Genomic DNA, 13,003 nt, shown 5'->3' with positions numbered 1-13,003 from the left:
AGGAGGAGGAGGATGAGTTGATCTTTGCATGCAATCGCAGAGAGAACGAAGCAATCATGCAAGTATTAGTGTTTAGTGTTGAGATGTAAAAGAAAGATAGATAGAGATGAGAGGAATAGTTGTAGTGGCTCTGTTTCTTGAATTAATGATGAGATAAGGAAAAATCTCGGACTACAAAACTAATTGTATGGAAGTGAGCGTTTTTGTGGCGTGGCGACCACAAGGCCCGATCCGGCCTAGCGGCTAGGGGTTTGGACTAGCAATTATAGATTAGAAGATCCGAATTCGAATCTCAAAACGAGAGTGAAAAGAAATACATGAGTTCATTTTTGAAATATTAGAAATTTGATCCAATCCCCGATGTCGACGTTGGTGGTGCTCCCTTAAGTGGATAATTTTATAATTTTTAAAAATGATTTTTTTTTTTTTTTTTGTAGACAAAGAATCAGGCCATTTCCTAAAAAACTTTCCTCCCTCTTCTCCATTCTATGTTTCCAGCCGCCCTCGGCAAATCCAAGGGAGAGAAAGACCCCTCTCTCTCTCTCTCTCTCTCTCTCTCTCTCTCTCTCTCTCTCTCTCTCTCTCTCTCTCTCTCTCCTCCCTCCCTTTTCCTTGAGTTATTTTGCTTCTCTACTTTTTCTTGTTTTTCTTCCATTTTGAAACTTTTCTATTCCAATTTAGTCTAGATCTGAAAGTTTCTTTTTCCCGATTTCGAGAGATTTCTATCCCGATCTAATCTAAATTTGAGATTTTTTGCATGTATGTTTTCAAGATTTCTCTTTGCTAGCGTTCCATTGATAAATAAGTCCGATTTCGAAGAAGATGAAGAAATCACTCTCACATGTGTCAGATTTATGCTCGTTCAATATTTTTACTCCGTTCGGTGACAATATTGGGGATGTCAAATATAGGTGCGCATCGCCAAAAGGCAAAGCGGTAGCATCAAATGGAGTTCTTATTGTGTGTTTATTACTAAAGACGAAATCGGTGATCGGCCGCCGGTTTTGGTGTGAAAAATTTATAGGCATATTCTTTGAGTGTGTGATCTATAATGTTGTTCTGTTCATTTCTCTTGTTATCGGGAATTTATTTTGTTTTGAAGTTATCTGGTATTTCTCTGGGTTTGAAATTGTGCTATTTGAGCTTAGATATTTCTCTTTTATATTTCGATCGAAAAAGTGAATGAAATGTTATTTGACTAAAAAAATGATTTTTTGAGTTATGTATTGTTTCATTTATTTTTCATCTTTTCTTTTTTGTTCCTTATTGCGGTTGGCCAAGGCCCAATGAACCTCGCCTAGCAACGCGATTGTTGCCCAGATCTGACAAGGGGGATCAAATTCCAGCCCTCTCCACCCACCGGCAGCAAGGAAAGAGAAATTAGAAAAGGGAAAAAAGAAAAATTCTAAACAATTGTCCAAGTTAGCGCCGGACGGATTGCTACATCGCATTTTTAGGTAAAAATTGATCCGAATGACTACATTGGTTTGGTTGGAATGACTATATATTGGCAAACCGTCAAAAAGTTTAAGACTGAATTGGCACAATTTTGGTAATTTTTTTAGAATAAAGTGATACAAAATTTAACAATAAAGCTGGTAAAAGATTAATTGAGAAAATTTAACACAATTGCACTTTTGTCGATACGTGCAAACCTTCAAAAATATTCTAGGAGTTCTCTCCCTTGTTTCTTTTTCCTCTCTTTGCGCAAAAGAGACTTGTGGCAGTCTAAGTTGGAGACGAAGGAGAGATGTCTGGATTCGTTTTTGAGTCTGTATGCCACAAAAACTGGACCGAACCAAGCGTTTTCATCACGATCGAATCGAAAGAGTTGCTAGCAAGGAGAAAAATCAGTTAATTCTTCCGACCCAAGTAAGAAAAATCAGTGATTGGTAAAAACTTCCTGGTAAATATCGAAGTTGCATTCGCTTTTGACGATGGACATGAAAGCTGTGTTCAGTGAAAGTTACATTATCCACTTCGTCGTTTTCCCCCCGCCTAGGCGTTTTTCTCCGACTTATATATCGATGACTACAAAGGCCCGGATGCGATTCATGGAAGAAAACGATCTGTTTCATGAACTCAAATGCATATTGAGTAACGAACCGAACATCCGACAACGACGTGCAGATGTCCCGTTCAATATTCGTTGCGAATCACCTCGACCCTTAGTTTCCGAGAAATCGCATCAGCTGACCGAAGAGCCTTTGAACTTCCAAAATGACCACGCAGAGAAGCGAGAAATGCCCCATGCATCCATGTTAAGACAACGAGAGTTACTGTAATGATGCGATTGGTAGAGATATGTGGGCTCTATTGCCATATCAGAGAAGAACTAATATCAATTCTGTGAGCTATTTCATTGACCCCGTCTCGACTGCTTCATACTTTATATTTGTTTGCATTTTGCTGAAGCAGAACAATTCTTATCCCTTGACTTGAATGCGTCAAAATCAGAAGGCATCGTCATCCACCACAAAACGGAACAATAGAAACTGCCAATCTTATGATGCTATTAGCTTAACTGCCGGACAGGGACGTTGTCCGATCACAACATCTCCTCAGATTAGGAAGGAGGAATATCACATTCTTTTGGGGGATGAATGGACTGCAAGATCAATCCCGAGAACCCATTTTCACACTCGCGCAAAGACTACATATTGATAAAAGATGTCCTTGTGCACAGCACAAGCACAAAGTGTCAACTTTACTTAAATCAACTCAATATAGTTGCCACTATCACAGTGAGAGCATCGTTAACTCTTTTCTCGCCACAAGAGAGAGAGAGAGAGAGAGGGATGAGAGAGGCTGAGGGAAATGGGTTTTCTACTCCTTAGATCACCAAGTTAAAGGGTTGAATCAAAGACTAGGATAGCTAAAAAGATTAGATGAGGAATGAGTTAGAGAAGTGACAAAGGCCGAGCAAAATGAGTCCTCCTGCAGTAAATGTGAACAGCTTTAAGAAGAGCTTAAAACCAAGATGCCCGTAGGTTGGTGAATCCTCAAGTAACAGAAAAAACAGACCCCTCACGCATTTAGAATATCGCAAGACGGACAGACTTAGCTAGGTAGTCTTGAGCCCCTCTCCTTTCAAAAACTAGCTTAAAGGATGAAGCTTTTCCTTACACTTATAACCAGCCTCTTTCACAACTGACATGAATTTAACTCCAACAGTAAGCTAGCTGGACATGTACGATGCTTTGAGGGAAATTTATGTCCCGAAGAATCTCAATGAACAGCGACTGACCTTTCTAGCATCGGTTGTTCCGGCACCGATTTTTTTAAACCGGCACTTTTTGGTGGTTATGAAGTATTCCTACAACAAAATTTGATTTAGCCTAGTGGAATAAAACTAAGAATTGCGTGCTCGGACAATGTCTGCTTCTGTATGTTGTCTCTGTGGCAGGAGGCTCGTAAACGTCAACGGAAATACTGAGAAGGATGACACTTCCCCGCCATTATTTTTACCAAAGCTCAAAGTATATGCTCCATATATTCCTGGCACAACATAGTTTTCATAAATTATATATAATCTTCTAGAGACTGCGTCCATTCTCAACGCATCACACAGTCCTCTCTGCACAGTGGAAAAGGAAAAATGATGCGGACATCTACCCTGCCCGAACAGCCCGTGCCGGTGGAAGGGAAGGAAACAGAAGTGCTGGAGGAAGTAAAGAAGAAGAGTGATCCGAAAGGCTTGCCATTTTATAAGCTTTTGAAGTACGCAGACTTTCTCGACTGGACTTTAATGGCTCTAGGGACTGTAGGATCCGTTGTCCATGGGATGGCTCAACCTATTGGATATTTGTTGCTTGGCAAAGCACTAAATGCTTTCGGGAGTCATATCAACGACAAACAGGGCATGGTTAAAGCTCTGAAAGAGGTAGATGATGGCACTTCGCTTCAATTCCTAGCTTACTGTCAACTGATGGCTATAGTTTTTCCTAGTGCACCTTTAAGTACCGACTTACTAACTATGGATTATTCACAAACAGAATGTCATTGGAGCTTTTCATACATGTTTTTTTCTTACTTTTTCAGGTTATTCCATATGTGTGGTACATGGCCTTGGCAACTTTCCCTGCTGGAATTCTAGGTTGGCTTCTTTAGGTTTTTTTGAGATGATGGAGATGCATATGTTTTTATTTAGTCCCAGAGCTGCAGTTTGTTGTTGACATGCACACTCGCTTCACACCTAATAACCATTTGAAAGGCACTGTTACTGAGCTCCAGAAAAGCCCATGAGATTTTTTCATATCCTTTTTCTTGGCTTTGATGAAGCTGTGTCAATCTCTAGATCAGCAAGACAAAAAAATAAATCAGTAGTTTATGACCTCGGCATTGTCTCCGCAAGCAAGTGTCCATAACCCGCCAGATCAAAAGGACTAACAATACGACGGCTGGTGAAAGAGAAGCACCACATTTTATGAACTGTGGATTTCTAAGGGATGATGCCTTCATCCTCAAATGTCGCATCCCGTTTAATGGGATCGGAAGTATCATATAATCATTTATCATATTGAACTTTTAGCACCAAAGTAAGTAAGAAGCAATGGATGCACTACAAGAGAGAAAACTTAAAGTAGAGAAAGCACGCGGTAACGTGGCATTCACATTGCTTCCAATTTTCTGCAGAGATTGGATGCTGGATGTATGCAAGTGAAAGACAAACAGCACGAATCAGATTAGCATTCCTGAGATCGGTCCTCAGCCAGGAAATTGGAGCTTTCGATACTGAACTATCCAGTGGAAAAGTCATTGCCGGGATAAGTACTCACATGAGTGTAATACAGGATGCTATAGGAGAGAAGGTAGCAATCTCTCCCTCAAGTTGACTGCTTTTGAGCTTTACTGCGATGAAATTTGCCGAGCATGCTAACATTAACTTGTTGCAAGCAGCTGGGGCACTTCCTTTCGTGCTCCGCCACTTTCTTTTCTGGAGCCTTGATTGCCTTCATTTGCAGTTGGGAAGTTTCACTGGTCACCTTGTTTGTAGTTCCCCTGATTCTACTGATTGGAGCCACCTACACCAAGAAAATGAATGCCATCTCAGCTGCTAAAATGGTTTGCCTATCCGAAGCTACTACCGTTGTGGAACAGGTGAAAAAACCTTCAACCTTTTTTGTTTGTCAATAATCTAAGATCAGGCAAATCGTCAGAAAACTCATGGGTTAAGGCTTGACAATGTACAGACCATATCTCATATAAAGACAGTCTTTGCATTTGTCGGAGAGGATCGCGCAATTAAGTCATTCTCAGAATGCATGGACAATCAGTCTGTTATGAGCAGAGGAGAGGCACTAATAAAGGGAGTTGGTACAGGAATGTTTCAAACTGTGACCAACTGCTCTTGGGCACTAATCATATGGATCGGAGCATTCGTGATTACTGCTGGAAGATCGAGTGGAGGGAACGTCATAGCAGCAGTCATGAGCATCCTCTTTGGAGCTATGTAAGAAAAAAGTTTACCATTCTTGTAGAGATTTTGGATGAGATTGTTTTGTCTTACGGCGTATCAGAGAAGCAATCCAAATATTGGTGCATACTATTTTTAGCACTTATAAGAAGATATCAGATGCCTTTAAGAATCTTCAGATCATGAAGTGAAGAAGATCTAACTCTGATTATGGACTGTGGCTTCTTTTGCATTCCAGCTCAATCACTTATGCTGCATCAGACATGCAAGTATTTAACCAAGCAAAAGCAGCAGGAAATGAAGTTTTCAAGGTGATCCAGAGGAAACCGATTATTAGCAATGCTTCCGGGGGGATCAAATTGAAGGAAATCGAGGGAAACATCGACATAAGGAGCATTCACTTCGCTTACCCGTCCCGAGAAGATAAAGTGATTCTTCGAGGTTTTACGCTGTCGATTCCAGCAGGACGGACGGTGGCATTAGTTGGCAGCAGCGGGTGTGGGAAAAGCACAATCATATCCCTGGTTGCAAGATTCTATGAACCATCAAAAGGTCTGAAACCTTTACTGGCACTAGTTATTTCATGGTTTCAGGTTCTATGACTCTTTGCGCACAAAGGTTGCTGATGGTCGGGTAATATTGCATGTTTTCAGGGGTCATTCTCATAGATAACCAAAACATCAAGGATCTTGACTTGAAGTTCCTACGCCAAAATATTGGAGCAGTTTCCCAAGAACCATCACTGTTTGCTGGCACTATCAAGGACAATCTTAAAGTAGGAAACCTGGATGCAGATGACCAACAAATAGAGAATGCAGCAATCATGGCAAATGCACATAATTTCATTTCACAACTTCCAGATAAGTACTTGACAGAGGTAAGAATGCAATCTCTGTCTCTCTTGAAACTTCTGAAGCTCTCACTGTGAAAAAACAAAGGATCCTGAGTTAAATTCTGGGGCCATAATGGTGTAGGTGGGGCAAAGGGGCTTCCAGCTATCAGGAGGGCAAAAACAAAGAATTGCCATAGCCAGAGCCGTTCTCAAGGATCCTCCGATACTTCTGCTCGACGAGGCTACAAGTGCTCTTGATTCAGAATCAGAGATGCTGGTTCAAGAGGCATTGGAGAAGGCCATGCAGGGAAGAACAGTGATCCTGATTGCACACAGATTGTCGACCATTGTCAACTCGGATGAGATTGCCGTAGTAGAGAACGGACAGGTTAAAGAGACAGGAACGCATAGCACCTTGTTGGACACCAGCAAATTTTACAACAGCTTATTCAACATGCAGAACATCAGTGTTCTTCGTGATGAAAGGTCGGCCGCCTCATAATAATTATTTCCTACTATTTGTGTATGACAATTATGTTGATGGAAAAAAACATGTCCTCACCGGCCCGTGTTTTTTGTTGAATGACAGAACTGATGTATCTTCGAAAGATCCTGAAATTGACCAACCCCGTGGCTCACCTCAAAGCAGAGTTTTCAACGAAATGGGTTCACAGACAGAAGAAGGCCTTGGAGAAGATCCTGAGCAAGAGGAGCACAAGAAAAGATCAGAACATGTCCGCTTCTTTAGAATCTGGTTTGGGTTAAGGAGGGCGGAACTCGTCAAGACGGCCATCGGCTCTATTGCAGCAGGTTTCTCTGGAATCTCGAAGCCTGTTTTCGGGTTCTTCATCATAACAATAGGTGTCGCATATTACCATAAAGACGCCAAGTGGAAAGTTGGACGGTACTCGATCGCGTTCTCCGCAATCGGGTTGGTATCATTAGTCTCTCACATCTTGCAGCATTACTACTTCGGTATGGTCGGTGAGAAGGCCATGACAAACCTCAGAAAAGCTCTCTTTTCAGGTAGCTGTCCCTCCTTTTTCCTTAACACACTTCTCTATCCTTAAGAGCAGGGTCCTTTCCAGTTTGATGCAGAAACTACTCGTCTCAAATTTTTAAATTCTGCCCAAGTTATGAATCGATATAGAGTACAATTTGCATTGACTGTTCTAAAATCTCGCAGGTGTACTGCGCAACGAATTCACTTGGTTTGAGAAACCCGAGAACAGTATTGGGACGGTCACTTCGCGAATCATCAACGATACATCCATGGTGAAAGTGATCATTTCCGATCGCATGTCTGTGATTGTGCAATGCATCTCTTCTATACTGATCGCAACGGTGGTTAGCTTGATTGTAAATTGGAGAATGGCTCTAGTAGCTTGGGCTGTGATGCCCTGCCACTTCATCGGCGGTCTCATTCAAGCCAAGTCGGCCAAAGGGTTTTCCGGCGATTCTGCAGAAGCGCATCGCGACGTCATTTCCCTAACTTCCGAGTCGGCGACAAACATAAGAACCGTGGCATCTTTCTGCTATGAAGAGGAGATTCTGAGGAAAGCCGAGTTAGCGCTGGAAATCCCGAAGAAAGAGAGCAGGAGAACAAGCATCAAATATGGCATAATCCAAGGATTCTCTCTTTGCTTATGGAACATTGCACATGCAGTCGCCCTGTGGTACACCACAGTCTTGGTTGATAAACGCCAAGCCACGTTTGAAGACGGCATAAGATCGTACCAGATTTTCTCGCTCACAGTACCTTCGATTACCGAGTTGTGGACCCTTATCCCCACCGTGTTATCGGCCATGAACATACTCGCTCCTGCCTTCCAGACCCTCGACCGGAAAACCAAGATCGAACCGGACGTACCGGAAGATACACATCCAGGGAGGATCGAAGGAACTGCCCAATTCCAGAACGTCAAGTTCAACTACCCGTCTCGACCAGAAGTTACTGTCTTGAGGAATTTCACGCTGAAAATCGAAGCCGGGACGAAGGTGGCTCTGGTCGGGCCGAGCGGAACCGGGAAGTCCTCTATCCTGGCCCTTCTGCTGAGGTTCTATGATCCCATGGAAGGGAAGGTGCTAATTGATGGGAAGGACATTAAAGAATACAACTTGAGATGGCTGAGGACACAAATAGGGTATGTGCAGCAAGAGCCAATCCTATTTAGTTCCTCCATTAGAGACAACATCTGTTATGGAAACAGCGAGGCGACGGAAGCCGAAATAATCGAGGTGGCGAGGCAAGCCAACATACACGAGTTCATAAGCGGCTTGCCGGACGGCTACGACTCTCTAGTTGGGGAGAAGGGCTGCCAGCTTTCTGGGGGACAGAAGCAGAGAATAGCCATAGCGAGAACTCTGCTGAAGAAGCCGGCGATGTTGCTCCTGGACGAAGCGACGAGCGCCCTAGATGCCGAATCGGAAAGGAGCATCGTGAGTGCCCTGGAGGCTGCAAATGAGTCTGGCAGCGGCGGCCTCTTGTCCCGGACCACCGTGATCACGGTGGCGCACAGGCTCTCCACCATAGTGAAATCGGACAGCATCATAGTCATGGACAACGGGGAGATCGTGGAGATAGGCCCCCATTCGACCCTGGTCAAATCAAAAAGCGGAGTGTATTCCAGACTGTATCAGCTCTGGAGCTTCAAAGAATGATCGGGTACCTAGGCAGTAACTCTATCCTGAGAATCGAATCGAATCGAATCAAATCGAGAATTTCAGGATCATTGTAGAACTAGGAATGGTTTTCCTTCTATGTTTTCCATTCTAGGAAACTTAGCTCTAATAACACCTAGAAGGTGCACGCCCGACTCCGGATGTATTTCGTCGAGTGCCACATTGGAGATTTTCATTCATAGCGAATGAAATTAACACCTGCTGTCTATTTCTGAAAAATTCCTGATAAGTATGGATCAAGAGCTGGGCAATAGAGTATGATCATCCAGACAGGGCCGGTAAAGCCAGTCGAATCTATTCGCGTCGTCCGAGGTTATGGGAAGTACAATCCGGACGTCATTACGTCGAAGTTCTCCGCTAATTCGCGAAGCTTTCTTCAAAGCGTTTCATTACCTCATGCAAAACGTTCTTATAACTCAATCGTTCCGCATGAACTGGACCGGGTTCGATTTAGTCTAGAAAGTGGCTAAACCAATTAATGGAATCATTTACACGTGTGTATATATATATATATATATATATATATATATATATATATCAAAAGCTACAATTTTTATTGCATTAGATGAATTTCCATAGAGAAAAAGTAAGTTTCTAACGACTTACAATTCATGACAAGGCTCCATTTATTTCACGAAAAACATTGCATTTCCGCAAAATATTTTCCAACAAGTCCTTTTCAAAAAAAAAATGATGATATTTTTTAGTATTTGGCTAAAACTTAAAAATGAATTAAAGAATTCGATTTGATTTTCCCCCTTGCACTAATTTCAATATTTTTTATTTTTATTTTATCTTTTATTTTTCAAATCGAATTTCTAATTATATTTCATATTTTATTTTTTATGTTTCCCTTTTTATACGGTTGGCGATCTACCTAGGCGAGATGCAGCCTTGGGCCTCAAGCGAGCCCTCGGGCATCACCGTTCTCTAGCATGCTTGGCCTCGCTAGATCCAACAAGGCTCGGTCGACGCGAGCTCGACCTTGCTCGCAGCTCATCGTCTTTTGTGGCCAGCAACTAACAGAAGAGGAAACAAAAAAAAAAAGGAAAAAAAAAAAAAATTAGAAATTATAATTTTTTTAAATAATTAAAAAGAAAATGAATGTGAAAGAATGAAGGAATGGAAGATTAGGGAAAATATTTTCCTACTGTCGAAAAGATTAAAAAAAAAATCATATTTTTTAATTTTTTTTTCATGGGTGAAAAATATTTTCCTCGACTTGCTTATTTTTCTGTGAACCAAATATTGAAAAAATCCGAAAGATATTCATGCGACTATCATGCTTATCTTGTGTGACAACACTACAGAGCGAGTGGTTCTTTTAGGCGGGCAGCTGTGTGACGACACTACTTGCCATCCAATGACTTTCTCAGGCCCGCAAGATAAGAAAGGAGGTACGGATACCGAGATAGATAGATTCAACATATTGGTGCTAGTGATTTCTTTCGCATAAGAAAGTCGCGGGACCTTAAAACTACTCGACAACCGATTCGACCCATCGGCCTCGCATGTCTCCCTCATCTCTAATCCCACCGACGGTCCAAAACATCTCGGAGGGGACATTTGCTTGAAGTCGGAAATCGGGAGGGCCATCGCATACTTTCATGTCAAGAGAGAGAAATAGAAGATGGAAAGGAACCCAGCCAGCCACGCAACAGTTGGATTGGACCACTTTGAGGTCCGAGCCCGCGCCCACTAACAGAACCCGACACCATTATTCGATCCGCCAGTGGATGGGTCCCGCCCACTGTCTGAAAATTGTTCGTTGCTAGATTCCGTTGGAATTTGCTGGGAGGAGCGGACAATCGCGTGGGTTAAAAATGAAAAAGCCGAAGGTCGTCGGGGTTGGAAAAGTGAGCGATCGATTTTGCGGGATGCCTGTGCGGACTCCCGATCTGATTTAGCCAATCGTCCATTCTCCTTTGCCCTTGTTTTCGTTTTTCTTTTTTATTTCCTTTCTTTCTTTTCTCGATTGTGATTACAGCCGACCCTCGCCTTCCGCAAGCGGGCTTTCGGTGAGGGCCTCCGCACTCCCATTGCCCACAGGCTCGGGCGTCGGGCTTTCGCCGAGATCCAGAAGAGGGCCGCGACCATCGCCTGTTGGCCGGATCCTTGCTTGGATGAGGGCACAAAGATCCTCGCCCTCGTCGAGCCACAATTGTAAAAATAATTATTAATAATAGTAATAATAAAATAATAAGTGAAAAGTTGTAAAAATCGTTCACATCAGTGTTGTTAGCGATTTTTAATAAAAATTGATTGATTATATGGACAAATTATCAAAAAAATTTGTAACTCAATTGGTATAATTACAATAAATTTAAAAAAAATTTAATAATTTTCTCCTATTCATCTAACCCCGAAGAAAAGAGGAATATCTTTACAAAACTTTGCCATACGTCTCTCAGCTCGTAAGTGCGGCGAAACCTTCACTTGCAAAGAGGTGGCGGGGTCGCTTGGATTCCAAGCAATCCCTCCTGATCGCCTGAGCAAATGCCGTCGCATTAGCTTTAAGTCGAACGACGACATAAATCCGACGTCGCAAACTCAGCATGGCGTTTCGAAGCTAGTCTCCTCGCGAGTCAATCTCTCTCTGTCTCCCCATGTCCGTCTTTGATCGTTGTAATTTCGTTATGGATGACATGACCAGGTGAACGGAGGAGCCTAGAAATCCAAAGCGCAGCGACAAAAACGGCTTAAGCCGCCTTCGTGATGCTTCCCATCTTGTCCAGAATTAAAAATGTCAAAAAAATGAATTGAAATTATTAAGTTTATTCAGGTTTATCAGAAAAACCTGCCGTAAAAAGGAAAACGGTAATCGAGAAAAATTCAACGCCGTTAGATTCATTGAACGTGGACATGCCCACGCACTCCGGACATTCCGAGACTCTTTTTATATAAACCGCCGTTCTCGGAGCCTTCTCGTTGCCCCCAATCACCAAACTCTCTCTCTCTCTCTCTATCACTCACTCACGCCGAGGTCCAACAATCTCAGGTCGCCCATGGCTCCAGGCGCCGCCGCCGCCGCCGCGCCGGAGAAGGTGCTGATGATGAGGAACGAGGAGCTGGAGCGGGAGCTGAGGGAGAGCCGGGAGAGGGAGGAGAAGGCGCGGGACGAGCTGCGGAGGACTGCGGAGCGGCTGAGGGTGGCGGAGGAGGGGGAGGAGCGGCTCTGCTCGCAGCTCGGGGAGCTGGAGGCCGAGGCCGTGGTGCAGGCGCGCGAGTACCGGGCCCGGGTGGTGCTCCTGATGGAGCAGCTGTCGCAGGCCCGCCGGCTCCTCCAGGCCGCCGCCATCTCTCCCCCCGCCGGCGAAGATCAGGCCTGCGCTTGAAAAAAAATATATATATGAATATAGTGAACATATTTCTTCTGTCCATTTTTTTTTGTCCAGTTGTTTTTTTTTCCCCAGCTTTCCAGTTCCCCGGTGGCCGGAGTGGCTTCTTGCTTTTTCCGGTCAGGTTCGGGATCGTTAGACAAGGAGGAAGAGGAGGAGATCTTAGTTTCTGCTCGTAGTTTGATGGGATTTCGCTCTTCTCCATGGAATCTTCATCTTCTTGTTGGGTCATTTTGTGAAGATTTTGTACAAAAGATTTAACCTAGTGATGATTGAATGCGGTGCAAGTTCTCTCTTCTTTCTTCTTCTTCTTCTTCTTCTTCTTCTTCTTTTCAACTTTGGGTAAGTTTCCCAGTTCCGCATTTTTTTTCTTTTTGCGTCGGTACGTGAGAATAACTAGAGAAGAAATCGCTTTTTCTTGAGCGCGGTTAATAGTAAGAATTTATCGTGGTGAAACCATGTGGGCCCCCTCTTCCTCGGCGACTCCCGGCAGATCTCGGTCCGCATCGACCGATCGGATACCATAGATCATGTGGACCTCCTCTTCGTTCCGTGGCAGCTTCTTGCTCCGTCCGTGATCCCTATCGATCCGATCGGCCTAGACGTAAATCATGCCGACCTCTCACGATCAAACGACGATCTTCCTCTCCCTTTCTTCTCTCCAAAAAATGAAACAGGAGGAGGCGAGTCTATGAGCTAAGAGATTTTATTGGCGAGATTTACACGCATCTTATT

The 13,003-nt window shown here is 43.4% G+C and overlaps 2 protein-coding genes across 2 annotated transcripts; both read left to right on the top strand.

Moving 5' to 3' along the window:
- Positions 1-3,270: 3,270 nt before the first annotated feature.
- On the top strand, positions 3,271-9,022 carry LOC115726832 (ABC transporter B family member 19-like). Its single transcript, XM_048281977.1, has 10 exons — positions 3,271-3,883; positions 4,042-4,096; positions 4,636-4,811; positions 4,900-5,100; positions 5,193-5,452; positions 5,655-5,968; positions 6,070-6,293; positions 6,391-6,736; positions 6,804-7,274; positions 7,435-9,022. The coding sequence occupies exons 1-10, from the start codon at positions 3,599-3,601 to the stop codon at positions 8,907-8,909; spliced, it is 3,807 nt and encodes a 1,268-aa protein (XP_048137934.1). The 5' UTR covers positions 3,271-3,598; the 3' UTR covers positions 8,910-9,022.
- Positions 9,023-11,869: 2,847 nt separating this feature from the next.
- LOC115726829 (protein RESPONSE TO LOW SULFUR 3-like) lies at positions 11,870-12,566 on the top strand. The gene has a single exon (XM_030656894.2). The coding sequence runs from the start codon at positions 11,936-11,938 to the stop codon at positions 12,263-12,265; it is 330 nt and encodes a 109-aa protein (XP_030512754.1). The 5' UTR covers positions 11,870-11,935; the 3' UTR covers positions 12,266-12,566.
- The last annotated feature ends 437 nt before the right edge of the window (positions 12,567-13,003 follow it).

The sequence above is a fragment of the Rhodamnia argentea genome, chromosome 7, assembly GCF_020921035.1.
Source record: "Rhodamnia argentea isolate NSW1041297 chromosome 7, ASM2092103v1, whole genome shotgun sequence".
In the NCBI taxonomy this organism is placed as follows: domain Eukaryota; kingdom Viridiplantae; phylum Streptophyta; class Magnoliopsida; order Myrtales; family Myrtaceae; genus Rhodamnia; species Rhodamnia argentea.
The sequence above is the reverse complement of the archived record's forward strand: the minus strand, read 5'-3'. Positions and strand labels throughout refer to the sequence as shown.